Source organism: Megalobrama amblycephala, linkage group LG10 (genome assembly GCF_018812025.1).
Source record: "Megalobrama amblycephala isolate DHTTF-2021 linkage group LG10, ASM1881202v1, whole genome shotgun sequence".
Taxonomy (NCBI): Eukaryota; Metazoa; Chordata; class Actinopteri; order Cypriniformes; family Xenocyprididae; genus Megalobrama; species Megalobrama amblycephala.
The window spans coordinates 5240781-5267340 of NC_063053.1; the positions used below are offsets into that span (position 1 = coordinate 5240781).

Sequence of the window (26560 nt, forward strand, 5' to 3'; positions counted from 1 at the left end):
TGTGGCCAGCGGTTTAGACATTAATGGCTGTGTGTTGAGTTATTTTGAGGGGACAGCAAATGTACACTGTTATACAAGCTGCACACTCACTACATTGTAGCAAAGTGTCATTTCTTCAGTGTTGTCACATGAAAATATATAATATTTACAAAAATGTGAGGGGGGTACTCACTTCTGTGAGATACTGTACATATATTTATACATATATAGTAGTCAACATTTGAAGTGGATCAAAACCTTTCATAAAAGTTGTCCTAAAACCTTCTTCTTAGGACAACTTTGATGAACTTTTTTGATCCACTTCAAATGCTGACTGCTGTATATCTGTATACATGTATACATAAACAGATGTGTTGACATGAAACTCTGCGAAACCAGGTTCACCTGATGAATTTGCCAATACAGTTGGAAAGTGAGCTTTAAAAATAAGAGTACCAATCACACTGATTTTATTAAACCAACTAACTTTATTTACAGATTCTGTAAATAAATCCATAAAAATACAAAAATGGCAATCATGGCAAGTCCTTCTTGACTGATCTCAATATCAAATGCACATGCAAAACTTCACTATCAGTCCTTCAAAAAGGGACTAAGATTTAAAATCCCTGATTGCCCCAAAAAAAAAAAAAGAAGAAAAAAAAAAAAAAGATAAAAGTTCAAACAAATCAATGCATGATAAGAGGAAAATCTGTAGAGAACAATGCTGGTGCTTTCCCTAACGGCAGATGCAGACTGACAGGATTTTCACTGTAATGGTACAGTGTTATAGGGGTAGTACATCTGGAATAATCCTGGGGTGAAGTGCCTCATTTAAGGGCACAAAGGTGACAGGACTGTGAATTCCTGTGTCTCCCAACTGAGACTGAACCTGAAGTTTGTTGTTGGCGGTTACTTACATACACATAAGTAACAGTATTCACTCATATAAACATTTTTAACATGAAGTAAAAGTTCACAGAGCTGGCTGTATTGAGGCTTCAACCTTTCTATTTAACATTTGCAACAGTACAATCTGACAGTACAAAATTCCATTAAATTCTTCACCACCCTCCTCCTCCTTCATGTCTCATAGAAGAACATGAAATCTAATATTGTATAAAACTAATAAAAGGTCTGATGTAAACGTCTCGAATTCAGCTTCTGTAAGATTTAAACCTTCTGCTTTTTCTTGGCTGGTTTGACTGAGGGCATTTCCTCCTCACTAACATCATCATCATCATCATCATCATCTTCATCTTCATCTGATATTTCAGACTCTTCATTCTCTGTGGCTGAAAGAGGAGAACTAATTAGCATCATTCAGTTTCAAAACAAATTGATTTTTTTTAGCTTTAAATACATTTTTGTGATATAGAGACTTGAAACTGTGTGCTCGTGACAGAGTGTTTCATTCCTCACCAACTAAATGAAGCCCACTGACAGTCACTGGTCCAGATCCAGATTTCAGGCGCAGTGTGACAGGAGCCATCAACTCAAACTCCCCAAGGCTTACCTGAGTAGAAACAGATGTGAAAAAACTGTTTGAAAACCTATAGTATACAACAGTTTGATAAAAAAACAAAAATGTAACTCAGAAACATTACCATAGGCAGGCAGGAAATGTTGAGATTAGCTACGGGCACTGATGTTTTCTTTCCTTGGTGATTCATAGCGGTCACTTCCACAAGGTTATTCTCCTCTTTGGCACCGTCACCCAGACAAATCTAGTGGTTTGAGAGAGAGGTAAGTAGTGTTTAAAAGTGCAGGTCATCACGCTTTTTACACATCTTAAAGTCATGATGAAATGAAGGCAGCGACAGATCACTCTCTCTCTGTATTATGATATTATTGCATTATTGTAAAAAAAAAAAATGTCAGGCAGGAACTTGGTTCTATGCATTGGTTGTTGACTGGATTTTGAGATGTGGGCTACTTCTCTGGAATGTGGAAAAATTTCATTGCTTTCTATGGGAGATAAGAAACCTCTTGAATTTCATCAAAAATATCTTAATTTGTATTCCGAAGATGAACAAGGGTTTTACGGGTGTGGAACAACATGAGGGTGAGTAATTAATGACAGAAATTTCATTTTTGGGTGAACTAACCCTTTAAATGACTGTAGCAGTCCTGCATACATCACCAATGATAAATCTGTCATTTCACCAGAAGATCGAGTTGGGACACTTTGATTTAAGTCGGCATGAAACGGAAGTTGCGTTTAGTTTAGTAAAATGTCTTCTCAAACAAGAAAAACATGTAGGGTGGGACTTAAAGGCCCACTGATGTGCCTCGGAATTAGGGTTGCAAAGGGGAAACTTTCCACGGGAACTTAACCTGGGGAATTTTGGAAATATTCCAATTTGGAAACTTAACAGGAATTTATGGGAATTAATTGGAAATTTTGGGAAATTTATACAGATTTATAATATTTATATAAAATGTATCATATAAAAACAAATATAAACATTTTGTTTGGTCATAACATGAAATAACAGTTATTTATGTTTCGCATTTAATTAATTTTAATTTAGTAAATATGTAAATATATTTTTATTTGCAGCAATTGTTATGTGTTATTTATTTCAGTGTCACATGATCCTTCAGAAATCAGTCTAATTTTGCTGACTTGATACTTATTTGTTATTATCATTGTTGGAAACAGTTGTATTGGCATGTTACAATGATAATCTGAAGGATCATGTGACACTGAAGGATGGAGAAATGATGCTGAAAATTCAGCTTAGATCGCAGAAATAAATTATATTTTTATGTACATCAATTATTATACCATTATTTTAAATTGTAGTTATGTTTCACAATATAACAAATTTTTCTGTATTTTTGATCAAATGTGCATGTTATGGACTGGGGGAAGCACAGTGCATGCAGGGGGTGTGTCCTCAATAGCCCTGCAGTAAGTAGTGTGCTGTGTGAGGAATGTGAATGGTAAAAAATGTAACTAAAATTGCATTAAATATGGTTGTTTTAACCAAAATTATGTTGCAAGATGTTTTTTTCAACTACATTTAAGTACCCTGTTATAGGCTAACCTGCAATTTTGCAAATTCCCTGTTTATTCCCATTAATTCCAGTAGAATTAATATATTTACACTATATTTATTTCTTCATATTTACACTGTCTGAATCGTTCCCTATCCCCTATATAGTGCACTATGTGCCATTCACCATGTAGAAAATAATAAATGTGTGAACAATTGACTGATTTCCACCACAGCATCAGTGTCTGTTTATAAGGCAGGACGCTTTAGATTCTAGAGAGCATTTGATTGGACAGAAAATCTGACGAGAAGCTGAAGTGCTGCGTGATGTCAGAGACTGTACATTTTGAATGCTTATATCTTCTAAATATGAATTTTGTCACTGTTTTGGAACACACTAGTTTACGGATAACAGTAAGGCTAACATATATTAAAAGCCAAAGAACTTCAATTTTGATTACACTGGGAATTGACTGAGTGGTTGCGATCTCCTGTGAGTGACAGGTTGTCCCGCCTCACTTCCAGGGAGGGGAAGTTATTTTAATTAAAGATTGAATTTATTGATGGGTATTGATGAATCATTTATAATAAACAATAATAAGCAATATTCCATAAAAAAGAGAGAACTGTCAAGTTTGATTTTATGGTGTAAAATAAACATTGTTTAGAAGGTGAATTTCGCACAGTCGAATTGTTCACAATAAAATCTATAACATGCATTAAGAAAATAGATATTTTCATTTCATACTGACTTTAAATGATTAGTTCACTTTCAAATTAAAATTTCCTGATAATTTACTCACCCTCATGTCATCCAAGATATTCATGTCTTTCTTTCTTCAGTCGAAAAGAAATTAAGGTTTTTGATGAAAACATTCCAGGATTTTTCTCCATATAGTGGACTTCAATGGAGCCCAAAAGGTTGAAGGTCAAAATTAGTTTCATTGCAGCTTCAAAATGTTCTACACGATCCCAGACAAGGAATAAGGGTCTTATCTAGAGAAACGATCAGTCATTTTATAAAAAAAAAACTTCTATATGTTTTAACAATAAATGCTCATCTTGAACTATTAGAATTCCGGCAGTGTAGACGCTGCTAAGTGTATTACTGCCCTCCACAGGTTAAAGTTGAACTAATTGTTATATACTTGCACTAGCATATTGTATGACAATTTAGTTCAAACTTTGACCTGTGGAGGGCAGTAATACACTTAGCAGTGTCTACACTGCTGGAATTCAAATAGAGAAGAAGAACAGGGCTAGTTCAAGATGAGCATTTATGGTTAAAACTTATATAATTTTTAATTTTTTTTTTAAGAAAATGAGCAATGGTTTCTCTCGATAAGACGCTTATTTCTTGTCTGGGATCGCTGTAAACTGTAATTTTGACCTTCAACCGTTTGGGCTCCATTGAAGTCCACTATATGGAGAAAAATTCAGGAATGTTTTCATCAAAAACCTTAATTTCTTTTCGACTGAAGAAAGAAAGACATGAACATCTTGGATGACATGAGAGTGAGAAAATTATCAGGAAATTTTAATTTGAAAGTGAACTAATCCTTTAAGAGTATAAATCAGCCAGAAAAGAAAATCTATCATGATTTAAATCACCAAACACACAAGAGTTTCCTTTTTTCAGTAGAACATGTCAGTCACCTTTTACTAGCTCCGTACAAAAAAATGAATGGCGACTTATACGCGTTTGGAACTCTTCCTTTAATAAAACATTCTACGAACCGTCCTGAGCTCCAGAAAATGTTCCACATCTTCATCTTCATCTGCTTGAAATGTGTAAAATGGAACTTCAGAAGACAACTCGCAGCCTAGGGGGATTCAAAATCACATGATTAAATAAGTTTAATGTACATGCAGAAATACTGAAAATGAGCACATCTGAACGGTATCTTGATATACAGTAATTTATGTTTTTTGGGGGGATGAACGTTAAACATAACTGGCCACAATTATTAAAGAAAAGTCTGACAATTGCAGTTGTCCCACGTGTGTTAGCAAATCTACAAAGCATGCAGCGCGTCACTGTTGGTCTTACTGAACACATAGCTTTCCAGGCGCGAGCGTGAGTCCACCCCGCTGTCTGATGTTTCGTCCTCCAAAAACGACATTACTGTTCAAACGTTACTAATATCACTTTAATAGAGGATACAATATCCACAGCACGAGTCGCGTTTCCAAAACACATGTGACGAGTACGCGGAATACGTCGCAGGAATTATGGCGTCATCAGCACTGACCTAAAAGTCTTTGTTACAATCAATCAATAAATAAATAAATAAATAAATACACACACACACTACAGGTCAAAAGTTTGGAATAATTAAGATTTTTTTTAATGTTTTTGAAAGAAGTCTCTTCTGCTCAACAAGACTGCATTAATTTGATCAAATATACAGTAAACAGTAATATTGTGAAATATTCAATTTTAATCTGTCTAATAATGTAATGTATTCCTGAGTGAAAAGCTGATTCATTAGCCATTAGTGTCACATGATTCTTCAGAAATCATTGTAATATGCTGATTTATTATCAATGTTGGAAACAGTTGTGCTACTTCATGTTTTTGGAGACTGTGATACTTTTTACAGGATTCTTTGATGAATAAAAAGTTAAAAAGAACAGAATTTATTCAAAATAGAAATCTTTTTCAACAATATCTTTACTATCACTTTATCAATTTAACACATCCTTGTTGAATAAAAGAATTATTATATATATATATATATATATATATATATATATATATATATATATATATATTAGTGTAAATTGTTACAAAAGATTTCTATTTGAAATAAATGCTTTTTTTTTTTTTTTTTTTTACTTTTTATTCATCAATCAATTTCGGAAAAAAAAAAAAAAAAAAATCAGGTTATAAAAAATTATTAAGCAGCACAACTGTTTCCAACACTGAAAATAAATCAGCATATTAGAATGATTTCTAAAGGATCATGTGACACTGAAGACTGGAGTAAAGATGCTGAAAATTCAGCTTTGATCACAGGAATAATTTTAATTAAAGTATATTAAAATAGAAAACCATTATTTCAAATTGTAATATTTCACAATATTATTGTTTTTTTCTGTATTTTCGTTTAAATAAATGCAGGCTTGATGAGCATGAGAGACTTCTTTCAAACATATAAATAAATAATATATAATAAACAATAGTAGCTGTATCTTTATCAACACCACCAAAATTTTAGCTTTACTCTCCACCACTCTACTAATTATAGTGCTAAAGAAATTAGTGTATATTAACATGCAATAAAATCCAATTTAGTTTAATAGCACACTAGGAAGGATGATGGGAAATGGGAACAACTTACAATTTTTGACAACTTAAATGCAAAGTTTTAGTGGAACCAAAACAGAAATAAGAGTGTTCACCAGGTTTGTGTATCTAAAATGCATTTTTCATTTCACTCACTGACCACAGATTTTTTCTATTTAACATTTTAATAACCATCTTAATTACATACAACCCTTACAGAAATTACAACTATATTACATATACATTATCATAATACATCAAAATACAGAAAGGTCTTCATCATTTTAAATGTATGCATTGTATATGTCCTTTAAAAAAAAGAAAAGAAAAAAAAGAAACAAAAGCCCTTTACATTGTGTTATCAACCGAAATAAAATGATCCAAGCAACAAGCCATGGAGATAAACAATAGATTTTTTTTTTTTTTGGTACAAATTCCTTTAAATGGGGTGGGGGAAAAAGTGAAAAACTGTCAAAACTGCCCATCACATGCACAGTATTTACATTTTTCTTTTACACAGGCATTATTTTAAACATTATGTATGGGAACCTGCAAGATACTTTTGTGCTCAATCTAGTTTTTCAGGATACAGCACAACAATAGATAGAAAAAAAAAAAATCTGTCCATACTTTTGGTTAAATAGGGGGAATAAAGACAGAATAAACTGTTTATGTTGTACCTACATTCAGGGAAACAATTGGCTTGCATCTTTACAGTGGATTTCAGAGAAACACAAATTCAACTGTGGGGCTTTTAAACTAACAGAGGCATTAAGAACAGGCAACGGCTGTTATCGTTCTCTTCAGGCAACAGAAAAAGGATCTCAAGTATGTTAAAGATAATTCATTAATGTACCTTAACTTTTTTTCCCCATTAGTTTTAATTTACCTTCTGTTCTAATTAAAGACATAGTGCAGGGCATTGGTCTTGAGGTTTAAGCTACAAATTGTACTTTTTTTGTAAACACAGAATTAAAACGTAACCCTGTTGTGTCTCACTTTAAACAAAGGCAGAAGTGTAGGAAAGTATTTTTTTTTTTTACGCTCAAATATATTACAGAGAAGGGCCAGAGCCAAAAGGCATTTTTGTACAAAATGAAACATGTATCGTTAAAAGATACACATGCTAAAGGCTTACACAAACGTATCCCATGCGGTCTGAAAGACAATGAACATTATGGTTTGACTGTATTTACTTCTGCCCGCTCAAAGTTCAGTTCAGTCCTTTTCTTCAAAGGATCGCTTTAGCCTGCCGCATTCTCCATATGAGCTCACCGACACGGTTTGAACCTGGAAAACTGCAGAATTTATTACAATGTCCTGAAAAGCAATAACACAAACCCTGACTTTTAAGAAGTCCTTCTGGATTATTGCTTTGAACACTGTAAAGTGCTGAAATTAACTATTAAAAACCTTAGAGTGGAGATCTCTTATCAAGTCATGGCAAGTTTTTTTTGTCTGGAGAATCTAGACATTAACTTAAACATGCACATATGCTGAACACAAACTGCAACTTGGCCTCATCTAAGAGATTTAGTAGGTTCAATGGCACTCGGCCAACTCAAGCAATCTGTCTACCAGAAAAAAGTGAAAGTAAGTCATGCGTCCTGAATCACTCTTACAGGCTCACTTCTTCTTCCATTTCCATATGTGCACACTTCACTTTCAAACTCTTGAGCATCCACCACACACTGGCAAAGTGAATGAACAGCACCTAAACTTCTAGAAGTGCATTCAGCATAACGATGTGAAATAAGCTACCGTTACAGGGTTGCTATTACAAAACATGTGATATTTACATGAACAGGTAGCGAGTTGGGGCCTTAAAATGTGGGCCAAAGCTTTGTGCACTTTCTAGGAGGCTCCTTCTGTGCGATTTTTCTTCTAGGCGGCTCAGATTCACAGACTCCTCCCCATTATAATAACGTCTTTTGGGAATCCCTCCATTTTGGCTACTTCGAAGCAGCCCAGTTTGCTATAAAAGTCCAACATCCTTTTGTCCATCTGCCGGACCTCACAAAAAGCACCATGCGAGCCTGACGAACGAGGAGGAAAAGATGCGTTTATGAAACAAAGCATTCAATGAAATCACTGCAGCTTTTCATGTCCTCTAACAGCAAAGATCATCCCTCTTTAATGTCAGCATCTGAAATTTATGAAATATAAACATTCTGCTGATTAAAGTTAAAGTAAACGTGGTGAGAGGGGGAAGACCACACAGAGATAAAAAGCAGCTTTACTGTACAATTACTTAAGTCATTACTGACTAAATACTGTGTAATAACAAATTTATTACTATTGCAATGAATAATATTGTGACGTCACTTTTCATGTACCTACCATTAGCTTTCAGCGATGAGAGGAGACATCCCATCATGCTTTTAGCTACACTGGGGTCAGTGACCTTTGCGTGAATGTCCACTTTAATGAGCGATGGGAAGTTACTGAGGAACGATTCTGGCAAAACCTCCTCCTCCTCATGGAAGCTTAGCATCATTTTCTATAGGGGGAAAAAAGATTGAAGTTGCCATAAACATGTTCTAAACCTTTTTAACGTTTTACAAATTTCTAAGAGTATGTATTACATATTATATTGCATTATTTGTTTTGCCCACCACAATGATCATAAAAACAAAGCATTTAAATATGATCTTACTATGATGTATATTACTGGGATATACAGAGTAATGACTGATGTTTCTATGTATTTTATGCAAGTAGTCTGCTATACAGTTATAAAATATCATTGATTTACATTAAGGCCCCGATATACTCAGGGCAAAGTTGTTTTTCGTTCTTCATTTAGGGGTAAAACAAAGTTCAAAATACGCGAGCAGCGATATACTGAGAGCGACGTTTAGATGATTATGTAAATAATGTGCTGTGTGCTTTCCTTTCAGTAACAATATAAATAAAAATGAGAAAACATCAAGCATTTTTTTATAGAAAGCATATCTGATCATAACAACATGGGTATGTTAGCACGAGCTCTGCAAAATCGCACTCCTGTAAAGTCACATTTATTTATATGCCATTTTATTTAATAGATTGCAAGCAACTTTACAGTATCAAACATGAAAAACAGTGTCAGTGGCTCATTTCATCAGAAGTATGGCAAGCCGTTTTGACTTTTATTCATTCTCAGGATATGAATTCTTGATATCAACCATTCAATTTTCACTAGTTAAAATGCTAATTCTTGATATCAGGAATTACATTTCCACTAGTAACAAAGTTAATTTTTGATATCAACAATTCAGTTTTCACTAGTTAAAATGCTAATATTTGATATCAAGAATTTTATTTCCACTAGTAAAAACTAGAATTCTTGATATCTGTAATTGTATTTTCACTAGTGAAATGTCACCATAGGCTGCCATTCAAATTCAATTGTTGATATCAAGAACTGATTTCTTACTAGTTGAAATTCCAATTTCACATATCAGAAATACAACTTACTAGTAAAAATAATAATTTTTGATATCAATAATTCAGTTGTCACTAGTTGAAATGTCAGTTCTTGATATCAAAAATGGAATTGGTACTAGTAAAACTGTTCATTTTTGATATCAATAATTTGATTTTCACTAGTGACAATGTTAGTTTCTGATATCATGAATGTGATTGTTACTAGTAAGAAAGCCATTTTAGATATCTGAAATTATATTGATATCAGAAATACATTTTCAGATATCAAAAATGAACATTTTTACTAGTAGCAATTCAATTGCTGATATCAAGAACTGATTTCAACAAGTGACAATTGAATTCTTGATATCAAAAATTCGCATTTTACTAGTAGCAATGTAATTATTGATATCAAAAATTCTGATTTTTACTAGTAAGAATTGTATTTCTGATATGTGAAATTGGAATTTCAACTAGTAAGAAATCAGTTCTTGATATCAACAATTGAATTTGAATGGCAGCCTATGGTGACATTTCACTAGTGAAAATACAGTTACAGATATCAAGAATTTGCTTAGAACCCCCAATAACATAAACACGCCTCTGAGCACAACTTCATTTTCAACTATAAAGCGGCTATCCAGTGTGTTCATGTTTTTACTCTCAGAGGTCTTACATCGATGGATTCAACAGATGAAATCAACAGAGAAGAGTTCCACATGAAAGAAGGCTGAGCTTCAGCGCACACCTATTACGTTATCGTCATGGACCAATGGTAGTACAAAGGTGTTTTGGAGCTGGAGCCAGTGTTGCTAAGAATTGGGCTACTTTAACACTGTTGCCGCGGGTCGTTTTTCATGTCCGCGGGTTAAAGTGACCCCAAATAACATGATATTTAGCCCCTGGAATGAGTTTGTTCCCCAGTTCATTCTTCAATTTTAGTTGAACTATATCGGGGCCTTTACAAGCTATCAGAATTTTGATTTTTTTTTAATATGCCAGGCTTTTAAGAATGAGGTTGACATAGAAGAAATGACATGACATGCAAACCTCGGCCTCTGACAGGTCCTTCTCGGTGTCTGGCTTGTTGTATTTCTCCTGCATAAACGGAATCCAACTCATCTGGCATTTCTTCACAAAAGGCTTGACATCCACAGTGCCCAGAGCGTAGCCGCAGATACCTTCTTCATCCTCGAGCACAAAGCCATAGTCTGGGCTGAGCGTCAGAAAACCTCCCACTAACCTGCAATGATGAAGATGATGGTACAAAGTTCACATGTTATTAATAAAGCATGCATAACACATTAATGTGACTAAAAGTGTAAGCTCAAACTTCACCTGTCTCCAATAAGGTCCGGTGACTCATCTGGGAAAGAAATGCCATCACAGCTCTCAGTGAACATCTCCTTGCAGATCTTATAGATGGCAGACTGAGGGCAGAAAGTGAGAGAGATGCAGTGTGAGAAGGCATCTGACAGCTCTCATTCCACAAATTGTGAACCTTCTAAGGACTAACAGGTGGACCAGACTGCTGTTTCAGCAGAATCCTTCAGATGTGCTGCAAATAAAACCTAAAAGCAGAGCTTAAACTGGGACACCTCAGCTGGGAATTCAAGCAGCCAACAGCAACGATGCATTTAGATACAGAACATCTACAAAGTTTTCATACTACAGACAGCTTGCCATAGACAAGTCATGCCCTCAACATAAAGCACAAAATTAACATTGCTTGGCTCGATTGCACCAGCTGTGCACAAGTTACTACTTAGTGCCCCTTTTCATCGCAACTACACTAAGTAATAAATTAAGCACTTCTAAATAATTTTGTGTTGTGCCATAAAACTTAGTTGAAACATAACATATTTACAGAAATCTGCGACCAGGTGTAACGGTTGGCTTTTCTGAGCACGTACACACAAAGTGTCTAATTTTGTGTCTAATTGCACTTCAAGATAAATATACTGTCAAATATGCACATGGCTTACATATACAGTCAGTTATGTCTTAAGTGAATGTAAACAGTGGAGAGAAAACTGGATGCGTATCTGTAGATCTGTACATGAGGTCTTAAAGTGACAGCAGCCTAATAAACCTGCTGCCACTTTTCATAAATATTAATCAAACAACAAAAGATGGAGAAAAATCACGGTGTTCTTGACTGAATAACTTCAGTAGCTTTAATAAGAATTACTGTATATATAATTTATACAGTAACGGTTATGTAGCGTTTTATTTTCACATTTGTTTATTCGGTTTCTAACTTGAATACTACTGTTAAAAATACTTTGGCCTTTCTTTTTTCTTTTATTTTATGTTACCTTTTATGTTACCTACATTTTTAAAATAGGGAAAATAGTTTGGCTGTATTGCTCAGGCACTTGCAAAATAGTAAAGCCAACATGAAAATATTGGGAATTGTGATTTTCCTGAAAAAAAAAATAAAAAAAAAATCGTGATAAATTTTTGCCATATCACCCAACCCTAGTTTTACCTGACAAACTTCAATACTTTAGATGTATATAATAATGTTAACATTTACACTTGTTTACATTTTTTTTAAAAATGACATGACTTCGGCTCTTCAACACGAACCCCATCTAAACAGCACAATTTCATGTGCATCACTCCGTGTTGTGTGCATACAATATCAAAATAAATGTAATTTCCTATTTTTTTGTATCAGTATTTATTGCTCCTTATTAATTTCAAATACAGTTTCTAAATGCTGTTTACATATAAAAACACCTACTGTGCTATTTCATGATTAAGTATCAGTGGAAACATATGTCTACTATTAGTTACACGAGACAAAATCAACCATATCAGGAGAGCTTACAAACTACTAATTACGTTCTGCTTTAAGATGATGCAACCAAATTAAGTCACCTTTATTTATATAGTGCTTTTTATAATGCAGATTGTGTCAAAGCAGCTTTACAGTGATAACTGGTATATAATTTGGCTGCACAGCAGCTCTTAAAGAATAGTGTCAATGCAGGCAGATCAAAGCACTGTTGAATAAATGTCAAGAATACTGTTGAATATCAAATGTCAAGTCAAATGTCAAGTGTCCCCAACTAAGCAGTTAGTTACAAACTAGCTAGTAGTTACTAGCCTCTAGTGTGTACTTTACGTTTTAATTTAAGACCTTATGAACAGCTGGTGCAACCCTACCCTGGTGAGTATTTTGTAAAATTGTACACCAAAATGTAAGTAGAAGTACAAAATGAAGGCCAAAACCTACCTCATCTTTGGGAAAGTAAGGCCTTATGGTATAGATTTTGGAAGTAGGCATTGATGGTGGTGGCTGGTAGAAAAGATCATTTGCCCCATCAATTGGCAACAGTCTCTGTGGAGACCAAAGCAAAAGTATATAATAGTTTAGTACTTTTCCATGTGACTGCACTGCTACTGAAACTTCAGCACAAGTTTACCTGCTCAAGCTGAACCAACCTCACACAGGAGCTGAGCAAGAATGAGCCTAATACCGGCATGGAAATAAGTGCCTTCACAAGTAAACTGGCTTCTCTGGTTGGTCAGTTTTGCAGCAAGAGCATGTAAACATCATACTTAAGATACGTACCATTGAAAATCATTTTCCACCTTTTTTTTTTCTGAGAGAAACCAAAATGAAACAAAAGTGCGCAGGCTTGGTCTGAGAAAGGCTTAACTGGCTAAAGGAGATGCTCCTTTCCCGCTCTTTTTCGCTGCGCGAGCTTCCTGTAGAGAAAAGGAATGATGCTAGAGCGCAGAGCAAAACTCCATGACCAAAAATTTTCAGCTTAAAACATGACATATTTTCCATGACAGACCCATTCAAGATTACTGAATTATTTTAAGATGTTTGGGATTTTGAGGTTATGGATTAGTAATGCTTTGTTCATGGAGCTTTGAGTAGGCAGACTCGCAGTCGCACACGCGAGCGCAGTGTTGTGGACGCGAGCGCAGACAGAATGTGGAAATAATTTTTGCGCTGTTTCCTGCAAAGAAACAAGATGTCATAAAATAAAACCTAGCCATGCTGCGCTGTCGCGAGCGCAAGGGGAAAAGCAGCATCTCATTTGGGCAGTTGCTGAAAGAAATCCAAATTTAGGCTGGGTTAGAAAACACCATCACCCCAAACACCGGACCTGGCAGTTGCCGTTTGACCGTTTCAGTTGACGCTTCAAAAAAAGCCCCCCCTTTGTTTTTCAATGCAGCTGCTGACAGCTCACCTTAAACAGACCAACCCGTAGCGTTTTGCAACCACACCAACATCTAAAACAAACGAAAATATATCTTCGTGTAACATTTTGCTGGTAATTCAATATTGGATACCTGGAACTCTCCTGCTAGACCGCCCCTAAAGGCCCAGGGCTCTTGGTCGCCACTTAAGAACTGTGCTGACGACTGACTACGACACCCTGTTGAGATCAGATCCAAGCGGAAAACATTATATGAGGGGCTTTCTGGCATAATGAGGGGGAAGGGGTATAGGGTAGAGGTGTCTTATTTCCAAATAACTCAATTGAAAATAAATGTAAATACTACATTCGTATTGGAAAACGCCTCAAGATTAACAACAGTGAAAAGCGTGGATATCTTCTCCCTAGGGCTCAAGCAGCTTAAGCTTACGATGACAGAGGGCTTACACTGACTGCAGTGTCTGATTTGGGCACGTTACTGAAACAATTTGTTTTTCACATGATCCTCAAGGAGGTATATATGAGGTTCAGTCTAGGTTAAGGTTTGGTACTAGCTCTTCAGCTCAATGTTTCTGTCTGTTTCGAGACATTCAACAATTACTAGCTGTAGCGCTTTTCCTACAATCGCCTGTTTGGGGATTTTGTTGGTTTTACGTCATCGGTTCGCTCGCTGGTACTAAATAAGCTTCAGCTGTTTAAGCCCTCTGAATTCTAACCTTCATCTGAAGTCACATTTAGACCTATCTGCCTTGTCACATGACTATCGAGCATTGTTCATCAGCCACCACTTTGGCCGCTTTCTTTTATCCATTGAAAGTGTTTTTTTTTTACTTGAGCAAGTCACAAAAGAACCACTAATTCAAGAGTCTGCAACAACTTATTCTTTCCAGTCACTACGCCTATTTGCTCCTGATAACTACGATAAAACCGGGCACTTTTTAAATTGCCGTTAAGCAGAAACAAGCTTTATGTTGCAATTTGAAACCCGTTCGTTTCTAAAAAGCAGTACCAATGTGAGGGGATGAGGACTCAGCGTCATGTAACAAGACAAATGCAGCGCAGATCCAGGAGACAAAGTTCCCCCGTTTTCAATCAATTTGATCATACTAACACATCCTGTGGTGAAATGGCAGGACACACTGCACACACACCATCTGAGGGGAATTTTATCACTTCCTTTACTGTTTTTTTTTTTATTTTATTTATCCAGAAAATTGTACTTTTGTTTTGAACTGAATATTCTTCTTATTCTCATTAGAGAGGTGTTTAGATGAGGCAAGAGTATCAATTTTCCCCCAAGTTGGTGTGGTAAAGCTGGTCTGAGCCATTTCAATTGGGCCTACTGATAGAAACAAAAACCATGTTAGAGCTGCCAGAGAAAAGAATTGGGGGGTTAACACCTAAAACTTGAGCTATCGCTGCGCAAATGTGACTTCATTCAAAAACCTTTCCTTTCCTGAGACATTGAAAGAAATTAAAATCATTTGGGCACATAACGAAAAAGAAAATATATCTATAAAACCCGGAAAAGAAAATGATAATCGCAGCACTGTGCATACATCGGGCACTCTCCATCCAATAGCAGTAGAAACTTGTGCTGAGGATTCTTCCATCTGTACATAACGAAGGGAAAAGACAATACAAGAGCTCATTAGTAAGTGATCTCAGCACAACAGCAGTGAGCCGCTGACTGAATGCCATCCGCACTGCTTTTAGGCTGGCTGGCCTGGCTGAAAACGCACTGGGATTCGGACTGTCCGTGCAAACAGAGGCTGAAAAGCATATTGAGAGGGAACAGTCCGCACAAAAACCTAATAAATTTACATTAAGGGCAGTTAAATCAAAATCACATTTGTTCAAAGGGCATGTTCTCACATAAAGAGAAGCCTTAATGGGGTTTTCTAAGAAAACAAATCAAATGTTTGATTCCAGTTCTATAGAACACACTCATTAGTGCAGCGTACTATACACTTGAGTTTCCCCTCCATCAGCTAACAACTTAGGTGTGGCATGCCAGTTTTGGTTGCTGCCTGCTGTGTTGCTTTGTTATAAAGCTGGACAGAAACCTGTGAATAAAATGTGGTTACCAAGGTAACCCAGGCCATGCTGGTGCTATAATTACTCAACCAACTTCCAACAAAAACCTCATTTAGAACAGAATCCATTACTCTAACTGCACTGTAGCGATGCCCAGAAGCTATATGGATAACAAACATGGGCATTCTCAGTAAGTGACGGGTCTCTCAATAAAATCATCGTAAATAAAGGGCTGGCTAATGACCCAAGCGTTTCGCTCATGAGAGACCCTGACTGCACAAATGAATTTAGGATCATGAGAACTGTGTACAGTTCACTGGAATGTAGTATCACAAGTGTTTTCTGACCAGACCAAACCAGTTCAGTTAGAGTAATGCATACGCTGAGGTTGTTTGTGGAGTATCTTCCAATAATGAACATATAATCAGCAGATTAGGGGTGTAACGGTTCTCGGTAAAATAATTGAACCGTACCGTTCTCCACGCACGGTTCATCTCATATCTGACGACGCATAAGCATCTATAATATGGTTTGCTGAAAATAAATAAAACAGACAGAGAGTTAGGCTAATGTAACTAAACTCATTTAAGCCTTGCCAATTTAAACATTCGAGCGCAAGACGCGAAAGAGAACTTGCACGCTTGAGAAAGATTTGTGCACTCATTCGAAGCGCACACACGGAGGCGCGTGTATATATTGAGTTCTCTTTCAAGTCTAGCGCTTGAACGGTCAAATTCACGCATGTGAATGCGCATGTGTTCAGGATCAGTGTACTGGATTATGTCTTAAAGTGACAGCAGCCTAATAATCCTGCTGTCTGTATGTTTTTAATGTTAATCAAGGAAATCACTCACTGCACTTTACTGAATAGCTTTTGTAATTTATTAATAATGAATAATCTTTATTTAATTTATACAGTTAAGATTATGAACCATGTTGTTTTACATTTGATTACTTTATTCAATTTCTGAACCTGAAAAGCACTTTTTATTTTATGTGTATCTTTGCTCTACTTTATTTGTGCTGTTGCTTATAGTTTGATTATTTGTTATTTTTTATTTTATTTTTTATTTGACAGTAGTCAAATATTCCCCTGAACACAGCACATATCGAACCATACCGAAACCGTGACCCTTAAACTGTGATAAAAACCGAACCGTGAGTCATTTGAACCGTTGCACCCCTACAGCAGATATAGTAAAAGAAATTATCATATGTAAAGTATTGCTCATGGTGCACCAGAATAGCCTTACACAGCCGCCTTGCTTTTCAAGTTCGCATGCGCGGCGCGCTAGGGCATAAGGGGCCTATTTTCCTTCACGATCACACCCTTGATCGAAAGAGATTGCAACAGATGTTGCCAAGTTAACGCACAATGATACTGAATGCACAGCAAGCAGCAGGACCCACCCTGGCAACTGTGACCACAGCCGTCCAATTCATTATACCAGATTAAGAGTGGCCTGAAGAAGAGGCACTGACTAGCAATGAGGACAGCATCCAGTCAGTAAAGGAAAACAGTATTTACACAAAGTGAAAATAAGTAAGGAAAAGCGATTGTACACTAGACTTTATTTCCCATAAATGGCAGACTTCGCCCAAGAAATTTCATGTAGAAACTGTGAGTGAGAACTGATGTCTTATGACAGAGTAGAAAGTGTTTATTAATTTACTTAAGTCTAAAAATATGCACTGCCATCTGTTAAGGAATGCATTTTGAGCACCTGAGATCTTAATGATGTCACTATAAAACGGTGCAATGCTTGAAATGTAGATGTGAATTCTTTAATGTGACTATTGAATTTAACGCTCATTGTTTGGGATTCTACTTGGGAATGACTTAAGCATTTCATGGGCTCAGCATGGTTAAAAGCATTGAGGGGCAGCAAAGAGATATGTGGCCATACCTACCTAACCACTGAACAAATGATTTCACCATTGAGATGATACTCTTTATATCCCAGATATAGGGATACAGGTCATAAAGAATGGTCCTGTTGGCAGAGTTGGAGAGTCTGGTGAACATCTGGATGACGGAGCAGCACATCTCCTCAAAGTTTTCTGCTCTAGATTGCCATTCAGTCACCTATGTGAAACACATGTGAAAACCACCTTGTCATTACCATGATATCAAAGGTCTACTGCTTCAACACAGCTCCGCAGCAACTGCTTAAAATGTGTAATTACCTACAAAGTGAGTATTTTGTTCTTATCATAAAGGCACCGCCATGTGGTGCAAATAATTACTGCATTGCCACCATTTTGTCTGATTAAAGTCTACTGAACACATTTTTACTTCCTATTCAATTCAACATGAACAAAACAAGGCCAAGACCTTTTGATCTACAAATTTTTCCTTACTTTTAGATGCCTTTTCCATTAAAAATCACTCAAATTCACTCGTTTGCAAATAAATCAGATGAATTTGATAACAGATTTGACAACAACAGACTCAAAAGAATGATTAGCTCACAAATCATACAATTATGTTTTACTCTACACAAGAGCAATGTTTAGTCTTAAATATTTTAGTGCGTTTTATAGTTTATAAAGTTATAAATATGGTTTATATAAAGTTATAAATACAGATATTTTTCTTACAAAAACCAATCACTTTAACCACCTGGAGCAGTGTGGATATCTTTTATGATGGATGGATGCACTTTTTTGGACTTCAAAATCAGAAGCGCCATTCACTACAACTCTAAAGCTTGGAAGAGTCAAAATGCAAATTTAAAATTCCCTAATAATCCCATGACCATAAAAGTAGTGAGTTTTTGTTCAGTTTGACACTAAGTTGTACAAAAGCACTACATTTTGACCATACTGTATTTCTTTCCATTAAAGCCTTGTTTTTAAACATGACATGTCTCACCTTCTCTGGATCCTTTGCTTTGGAGTTAACACTGACATAATTGCTATTGGCTCTCAACCAGTTAAACTCTTTTAGCATCTGTACTGCTTTTGGACCGTGTTCGTATGGGAGGTAGAAGAGTTCAGCCAGCAGAGTCAAATCCTCCAAGGTAAGTGCCTCAGCAATGAATAGTGGTTTCTCATTGGGACCTGGAACAAACACCTCCTTATTGAGTTGATCATCAGTCTGCATCGGTGCAATATCGCTGCCTGAGTCCTCTTGAATGGACATCTCTGGGGACTTAGACTCTGTCAGGCTCTCTTTGTCTGTGTCCATGGGTTTGAGATCTTCTGTCATCTTAGCCTTGACAATCTCTGTGAGGATCTGGTTGACATTTTTATTGTCCTCCACCTCGTCGTGTTTCTCCACAACCATCTCCATGGGTTCTTCATCGGACTCCTTCTTCTCCACCTCCACCTCTTCTTCTTTGCCGAGCACGTGCAATTCATCGCCAAGTGGCACGGCTGGACTCATGATGGGCTGCTGGAAGACTGTAGTCACTGTAGTGGAAGTGCCCAGGCTGGGAGAAGTGAGCACAGGAACATCCACAGAAGTGCTTTTGGTTCCACTGTGAGGTACCTGCCGACCTGCAACAAAGAGGAGAAAGGGTAAGATAGATGATACCAAAATTCAAAACAACTAAGATCATATTACAAAACACCACACAAAGAAGACATAATTACTGTTGTACTGATGAGGCACTCCAAACTCGCTTAGCCATTCAGTGAGAGCCAGCTTGAGCGCGATCTGTGGGCTATAGAGGATGTCCGTTTCTAGCTCCTCATCACTGCCCTCGTTTTCCAGCTTTATCTGGATGGACACAGTGCTGTCTTCACTGTCCGCTAAACACAGAAATAAGAAGCAATGAAGCTACGATCGGACAAGATTAAGGGACAGGTCACCCAAAAATGAAAAATTATCCCATGATTTACCCTCAAACCATCCTAGGTGTATATGACTATCTTCTTTCAGACAAACACAATTAGAATTATATATATATATATATATATATATATATATATATATATATATATATATATATATATATATATATATATATATATTAAAATATCCTAACTCTTCCAAGCCTGACAATGGTAGTGATTGGCGAAAGTGAAATGGTCAAAGTGCATCCATATAAGAATTATGGTGACTAAAAAAACACCCTGCCCATTTGTATAACATATTATAAAAACAATGTTTCCATAAAGACATACTTACTCATGACAACATCTTTTCTCACTCCATTCATGTTAGACTTATACCACGTGGCTAACGTGTGAATGGCCACAAAATTAGACTCAAATTCACAGTTGGGGTTGGTGAGGACTCCCTTTAGCCGAGGAATGAGCTCTGTGGACCTTCCTTTATAAGGCCCCAAGAAAAGTCTCTTCTGATCATAGTCATTAGCATGAATATTGTCCCAGATGACAGGAGCTCTCCTCAGTATCTTTGTGACTTCTTCAATAGATTCAACAGTTATGTCTTTAGAAACTACCTTTGGACCTGTCAAACACAAAAAAACGCATTTTTAATATCCAAAAGAGATCTTCAAACTATTATTCCAGTCTCCTCAATGAAAATACAACTTACCTGTCCATAGCACCTCGATACCAGGAAGCAGCTTTTCACCTATTGTGCGCAGGTAAGGCGATTGTGACACATTTGGATAACAAAATGTTCCACAATACTCTGAGGAAAAGAAGACATTAAAAATTATGACAAGACATAATATAGAAACGATACATTTGATAGAATCACACAAAGCAGCATGGTTAGTTCATAATAATAAAAAACATCTTACCTGTGGGGCAAAATAAAAAGATTTCAGGTTCTCCCAAATACTGGAAGATCTCATTGGTGATAGACACTTGGGCATGTGCAAAAGAGCTGAATACCTCCTTGTCAGCTGGACACATGTTATGATCAATGTCATCAAACAGTAAGGCAAAGGACTTGCACCCAAAATGAGAGACCTACACAAAAGACAGACCAAAATTGAGGATATACGATGTAGGTCACAAAAACCCTGACATTAGAGCTGTATAAGCTTCTGAATAGGTTCATTCTTACCTGGTCTAACTTCCTTTTAAGTGTTGACACTTCCTTCTGATTTGAGAATGTAATGTCCAGGCCAGGGGAAATGGCATAAATGAACTCAATCCCATGCTCTTTAGCAGCACTTATTAAAGTTGTGAGTTGCTCTTTAAAAGAACAAGACAGAAAATTACACTCAAATTTTAAACAATATAAAGCAAAACAAATGTAACCATTTCAAAGGACATATGATATATCACCTGCTTCCTCAACAGAGTACATTTCTCTCCAAAACATTCTGTGTTTGTAGTCATCTTTTGGGGCATACAGATAGGTGTTCAAACCCCATTTCTGCTGCCTGAAAGAAAATAAATAGAAGTTATGATTTTCATTTGAACTGTTTAGACTTGTCTAACAATGTCAATACTAGGATCAGAACAAGAGAGACAAATAATATAATACACACTAGGGCTGCACGATTTATCGCACGATACGAAAAATAACATTAAACTTAAACACGTTAATCGCTTGCACGCGATTCTTAGTGCCCTTATGAAATCGCAAAGGCTGTGATAAATTTTTTTATGTGCAGCTTGTCAATGAAGTATGGCTCCAAATGCTAATCCATCTGAAACCACTGCGAGTTAGAGTCGCTTATAATTTGAAATAGCATCTTTACAGACATGAGAATCATTTATTAACATCTTGTCCAAAAAAAGACAACATTCAATGACGTTTTTACTCCAAACTCACTTCATAACGACAGTTGAGCATCTTTCTGTGAGATGATGCGGCTTCTAACACAGAATAAGGCAGTCATGTGTTTATTAGTCATGTTTAATCAATCAAAGCGTTTCAATCTTCTGTTTATTCAGCTACAGCGATATGACGTATGTTATCTTTTTCTGCGGCACAGAGATGGCTGATCACAGAGCTGTACAGCTCTGACAAGCTGCGCTAAAAATAATCGCAGCCTTTGCCAAATCGCGTGCTGTTTAATCGTGATAAATCGTGCAGCCCTAATACACACACAACTAGAGTTGACAAAAGTACCGACTTCGGTACCTAGTCGGTACTGAAATTTTAAAAATGTGATGCTTTGAGCGCTGTTGAGCGGATTCGTAAACACCTCTGATTGGCCATTGTGTTCACAGCTCATCAGATATGTCTGTGATTGGCTTCAATGATCAACGCTGTAAAAACGTTGTAAATAGTTATCATTTAAGCTTTTCACCAAGCACTTACTCAGATACACATAGGAGTGTTTGACGAATTCGCTCAACAGAGCTCAAAGCATCACATTTTTTAAATTTCAGTACCGATTCAGTATCGAAGTCAGTACTTTTGACAAATCTACACACACAACTAGACAAATAATGTATGTACGGATTTGGGGAGTAATGAAATATATGCAACTTAGATACGCATTTACAAAATTTAAAATACAAAATACTCAAATACAAAATTTGAGTAACTGTATTTCATTACAGTTACATTTTAAATGGAATTCTGACTTTTTTCCCCCTCAGAATTGCAAGATTTAAACTCACAACTGCATTTTATAAAGTCAGAATTGCATGATAAAAATTTTAAATTGACTTTCTCGCAATTGACCCTTCGCAAAAACCCACCCCCCCTGCAGCAAAAGCCACATGTCTGACCATGTTATATTTCAAATCTGAAGATGATAGGTTTAAAACTCTGAGTTTTATTACATGTTTTTCAAGACCATGTCATGAGACTTTATTTAGAAAGGACTCTAAAATGTTAACTGATGTTTATTGTCATCTATTCAAGGGTATTGTCTATATTGTGTTTGTGGTGCTAACAGCCCCATTCAGTTTCAGTCTCCCCTGAACACATTCACACCTCTCCAGCCAGCTTATGGCTCTTATTCTTTTCTTTTGTCTCTATTATAATTACTGATGTTCTATTCAAGATGATTTAATCCCTCATTTCATTCACCAAACTTCTCACTTCACCTTCTTTCAAACTGTATCTAATGCCCTTCTTGGAAAAAAGAGAGAAAAAAAAGTGAGCTTTTCGATTAAAAATTATTTATTTACATTATAGCTCAGAACAGGTGCAGCTCTAGGCTTGTTAGCATGTTAGCTTAGCACACCATCAAAACACGACAATTTATAAGATTAAAACCATGTTTTTTCTCCAAACTTACTAGTCGATTGTTTTAAATAACCTTCTTTGATGTGATGTGGCTTTGGATCAAAAATCAGACAGAAAATATATCATTTTAGGCTATTCTGCACAATGAGAAAAGCTATCTCGATTAGCATTGCATTATAAATATAATCTACTATTATGAATACCTGACATGGCGTGAAGAACACAGATAAACCACATATCGTCACAATCGTGTATTTATTACTTTCAAAAGTGACGTTCTGTATGTTTATATCAATGATTATAGCGATGTCTGGTAGCCTCTGTCAGTTCCGTTTATGTCACATGACTGCCTCTTGTTCATGTATTATTTGTGGACTAAAGGTGCACAGAGCGCCCTCCGGCTACTGGTATGGTTTGAACACACAGTAGTCAGTGTATACAGTGCTCATATAATGACAACAGCGTGTTTTGGGTAAAAATTTAATAAATATTAATCCTCTGTATAGCAAATTGACATAAACGTATGACAGTCCATCAATATTTCTCCAAATGTGCATGCTTTTAAGCTAAAAGCCCCGAGGGATGTTATTTTGTGGAGTTTTTTCATGATGATCGTACAGAGTTTTTTTCTCAATGGCTGAAGCTGACGCTCATATTTCAATGAAAAGGTAACGACTCAGTTTCTCATATTCATAACTCCCGACGCATATTAAAAAATAACGGTCACTATATGATGTTGAGAGTAAAATAAAGATTAAAAATTGAAGCTCGAGTCTTAGATCTTTTTAATGATGTATAGTTTGTCAAGGTAATTACATTAAATCTAACAGTAAATTTGAGCTAATTTAAACAAAGAAGCTTCGGTGCGTCGGCATGCCAGTGCTGGTTAACAGGTTAATTAGTTAAACATTAGTTAATGTATTAACGAAGGTGAACTAACCATAAGCAATACATTTGTTACTGTATTTGCTAATCTTCGTTAACGTTAGTTAATGAAAATAGTTGTTCATTGTTTGTTCATGTTAGTTCACAGTGCATTAACTAATGTTAACAAGATTTTAATAATGTATTAGTAAATGTTGACATTAACATTAACAAAGATCAATAAATGCTGTATAAGTGCAGTTCATTATTAGTTCATGTTAACTAATGTAATTAACTAATGTTAACTAATGAATTGTAAAGTGTTACCAAAACAAACAATAAAAACCGTTTTGTGGCCCTTTAATATGTTGTGACAGATCACTGTTGCGCCTCAGCTCAAGCGGCTCGTAAACCGATCATCTCTGCCTACTAGTTAATTTCTGGCATCAAATAAACATGAATGAACATCAGAAGGAATGTTGTTTCAAACGCGGAAAGACGTCAGTACACACCATTTTTCAAGTTCAAGTCCACCGAGGTTAATCTTCTAACTTCTGACTGCTTTGATGGACAAAATGGCGGATTTGGCGTTATGACTGGTTATATCGCTTGTCAATCAAACTCCCATTAAGGGTCAATTTCAAGTTTATATCTCACAATTCTGACCTTTTTTCTGGAAAATTGCAAGTTTATATCTCACATTTCTGATTTTATAACGTGCAATTGCAACTTTATATCATGCAATTCTGAGGAAAAAAGTCAGATTTGTGAGATAAAAACTTTGTTTTTGTTATATACTTACTACTATTCCAAAGTATTCTAAAGTATATAGATTATGTTACAAAACTTGGGTAATCTAACAAAATATTTTACAAATTACTTTTTAATGCACGCATTTTGTATTCTGTAGTGAAATACATTTTAAAAGTAATCTACCCAGCCCTGCGTATGTACACATAGACAGGATATACAAAATTTATGTACAAAAATATAAAAATAATCAGATACAGTTACACTAGAGAATGTGAATAAGAAAGGGACAAGCTATTTGCACGCTTGCACAATACCTCCTGAAAAGCTCTTTCCTTTGTTCCATAGTCCATGGCCGTCCATAGAAACCTGTGGTGAACAATATAAATGCAACAAACGGTTTTGACAAACGCAACACATTCCTCACACACATGCTATCTGTGCATACCTAAACAATACATAACACATACAACAATTTTTCTAATTAAACAGTGTATGTAACCAAGATAACCCATTTTTAAATGAATATACGTTATGTTTGACCACATTAGGTTGGATTTGTCTAAATTAGCTCACCCTCTACAACACCGGTGATGAATTTCCTTCGGCCTGTTCGCTCAACCCCGATACTGGGCTCGTCAACTGGACACTGCGTATCTGCAACAGCTTCGGTTGGCACTGGATTTACTTCATTCTCTGGCTGTGACGACTCTATTATTTTGTCTTTCTGAACCATTTTGAATTGTACTAAATTACAGCTGTTGGAAGTATCGAGCTAATCGCCAGCCAAAATTTTTCTTCCGCAGGAAAACTAACCCGTTACTGGGTTAGTAGGCCATTTGAGTCACCGGTAGGGAGCGGAATTCAGTTACACAGATTCTCTGCATGGACTACCTGCAGATCTTTATGTTGACAAACACGACAATCATTCACGTACAATGAAGAAAGCTTTCTGGAATATATCTGGACTGACGTTTTACTCTTTGCAAGGTAACGGGATTCGGATTTGTCAGAACTGCTAGTTAGCATTACCCGATATTTTCTCTAAGAACTTTTGTTGACTCGCGCGACACCGTACATTAGATATAAATTAACAACGTTTAACCGAGTTTCTTACTGTACACATGCATCGCGACTTCAAATACAGCATGTCAAGGTATCGTAACGTTCATCGACACTGTTTAACGCTGCACTCTTCTTCCTGTTTACACTCACTGCGCACTCTCAGAAAACTGGTTTGAACCAGTAAAGGACGGTTTGTGTGAGTCTGAAAACAAATCTCTAGCAAAGCTCTTAAAGGGACAGCGAGGATATTACAAACTCGTCCTATCTGAATGAGATTTTTTTTGTCAACCATTTAATTTAATTAACATTATAATCATTTTGTATACTTTTTATATATTTTATGTGTGTGTGTATATATATATATATATATATATATATATATATATATATATAATATATATAGATTTACTACTTTGTTGCGTTACTGAAGAATAGACACTGACAGTAATGGAGGATCTTTGAATGAAAAATGTCAAGTATTTTTTAAGTTGTAGTTTTATTTTGTATATTTATTTCCGTGTACTTTATTTTTTTATTTATTAACTATTGTATTTTTTTATTCAGAGTCTGAATAAAAATAAAAATAAAAAAAAAGAATAGAAATCGGTGGATTTCAGTAAAACAGAGATGAACATTTCTTATGTCTACATTCTCTGCGCAGACGAGCCCACACTTAAAATCTGGCTATGAATACTTTTTGTTTATGTTAAAAAAACCCCAAAGAAATCAAAAGGTTGAAATAACAATGAAATATTTAAAGATGAATTAATTTAGGTGGGGTATATTTAATTGTCACATTCAGCGGTCATTTGCATATCGCGTAGGAAATGTCACCCCTCTGTATGTCATGAATGGTTCGGTCCATTGTTTTAGCGCTGGATTCAACCAACACGGCGTTCATTTAGAA

The 26560-nt window shown here is 36.0% G+C and overlaps 2 protein-coding genes across 3 annotated transcripts; both read right to left on the reverse strand.

Moving 5' to 3' along the window:
- Positions 1-447: 447 nt before the first annotated feature.
- npm3 (nucleophosmin/nucleoplasmin, 3) lies at positions 448-5212 on the reverse strand. The gene is made up of 5 exons (XM_048204090.1): positions 5032-5212; positions 4719-4804; positions 1587-1706; positions 1402-1495; positions 448-1274 (listed from the first exon to the last, which is right to left on the reverse strand). The coding sequence occupies exons 1-5, from the start codon at positions 5102-5104 to the stop codon at positions 1153-1155; spliced, it is 495 nt and encodes a 164-aa protein (XP_048060047.1). The 5' UTR covers positions 5105-5212; the 3' UTR covers positions 448-1152.
- Positions 5213-6499: 1287 nt separating this feature from the next.
- oga (O-GlcNAcase) lies at positions 6500-25832 on the reverse strand. 2 transcript variants are annotated; one of them, XM_048204091.1, is made up of 17 exons: positions 25165-25832; positions 24906-24957; positions 21111-21208; positions 20887-21017; positions 20618-20789; positions 20407-20505; positions 20035-20319; positions 19497-19655; positions 18775-19400; positions 17811-17985; positions 15422-15475; positions 13996-14081; positions 12923-13027; positions 11017-11108; positions 10729-10921; positions 8611-8770; positions 6500-8306 (listed from the first exon to the last, which is right to left on the reverse strand). In XM_048204091.1, exons 1-17 carry the CDS (start codon positions 25322-25324, stop codon positions 8170-8172), a joined length of 2784 nt encoding a protein of 927 aa, XP_048060048.1. In that variant the 5' UTR covers positions 25325-25832; the 3' UTR covers positions 6500-8169. The 2 variants fall into 2 exon arrangements, with proteins under 2 accessions (XP_048060048.1, XP_048060049.1); XM_048204092.1 differs by lacking the exon at positions 15422-15475 and having other exon boundaries at positions 25165-25831.
- Positions 25833-26560: the final 728 nt, after the last annotated feature.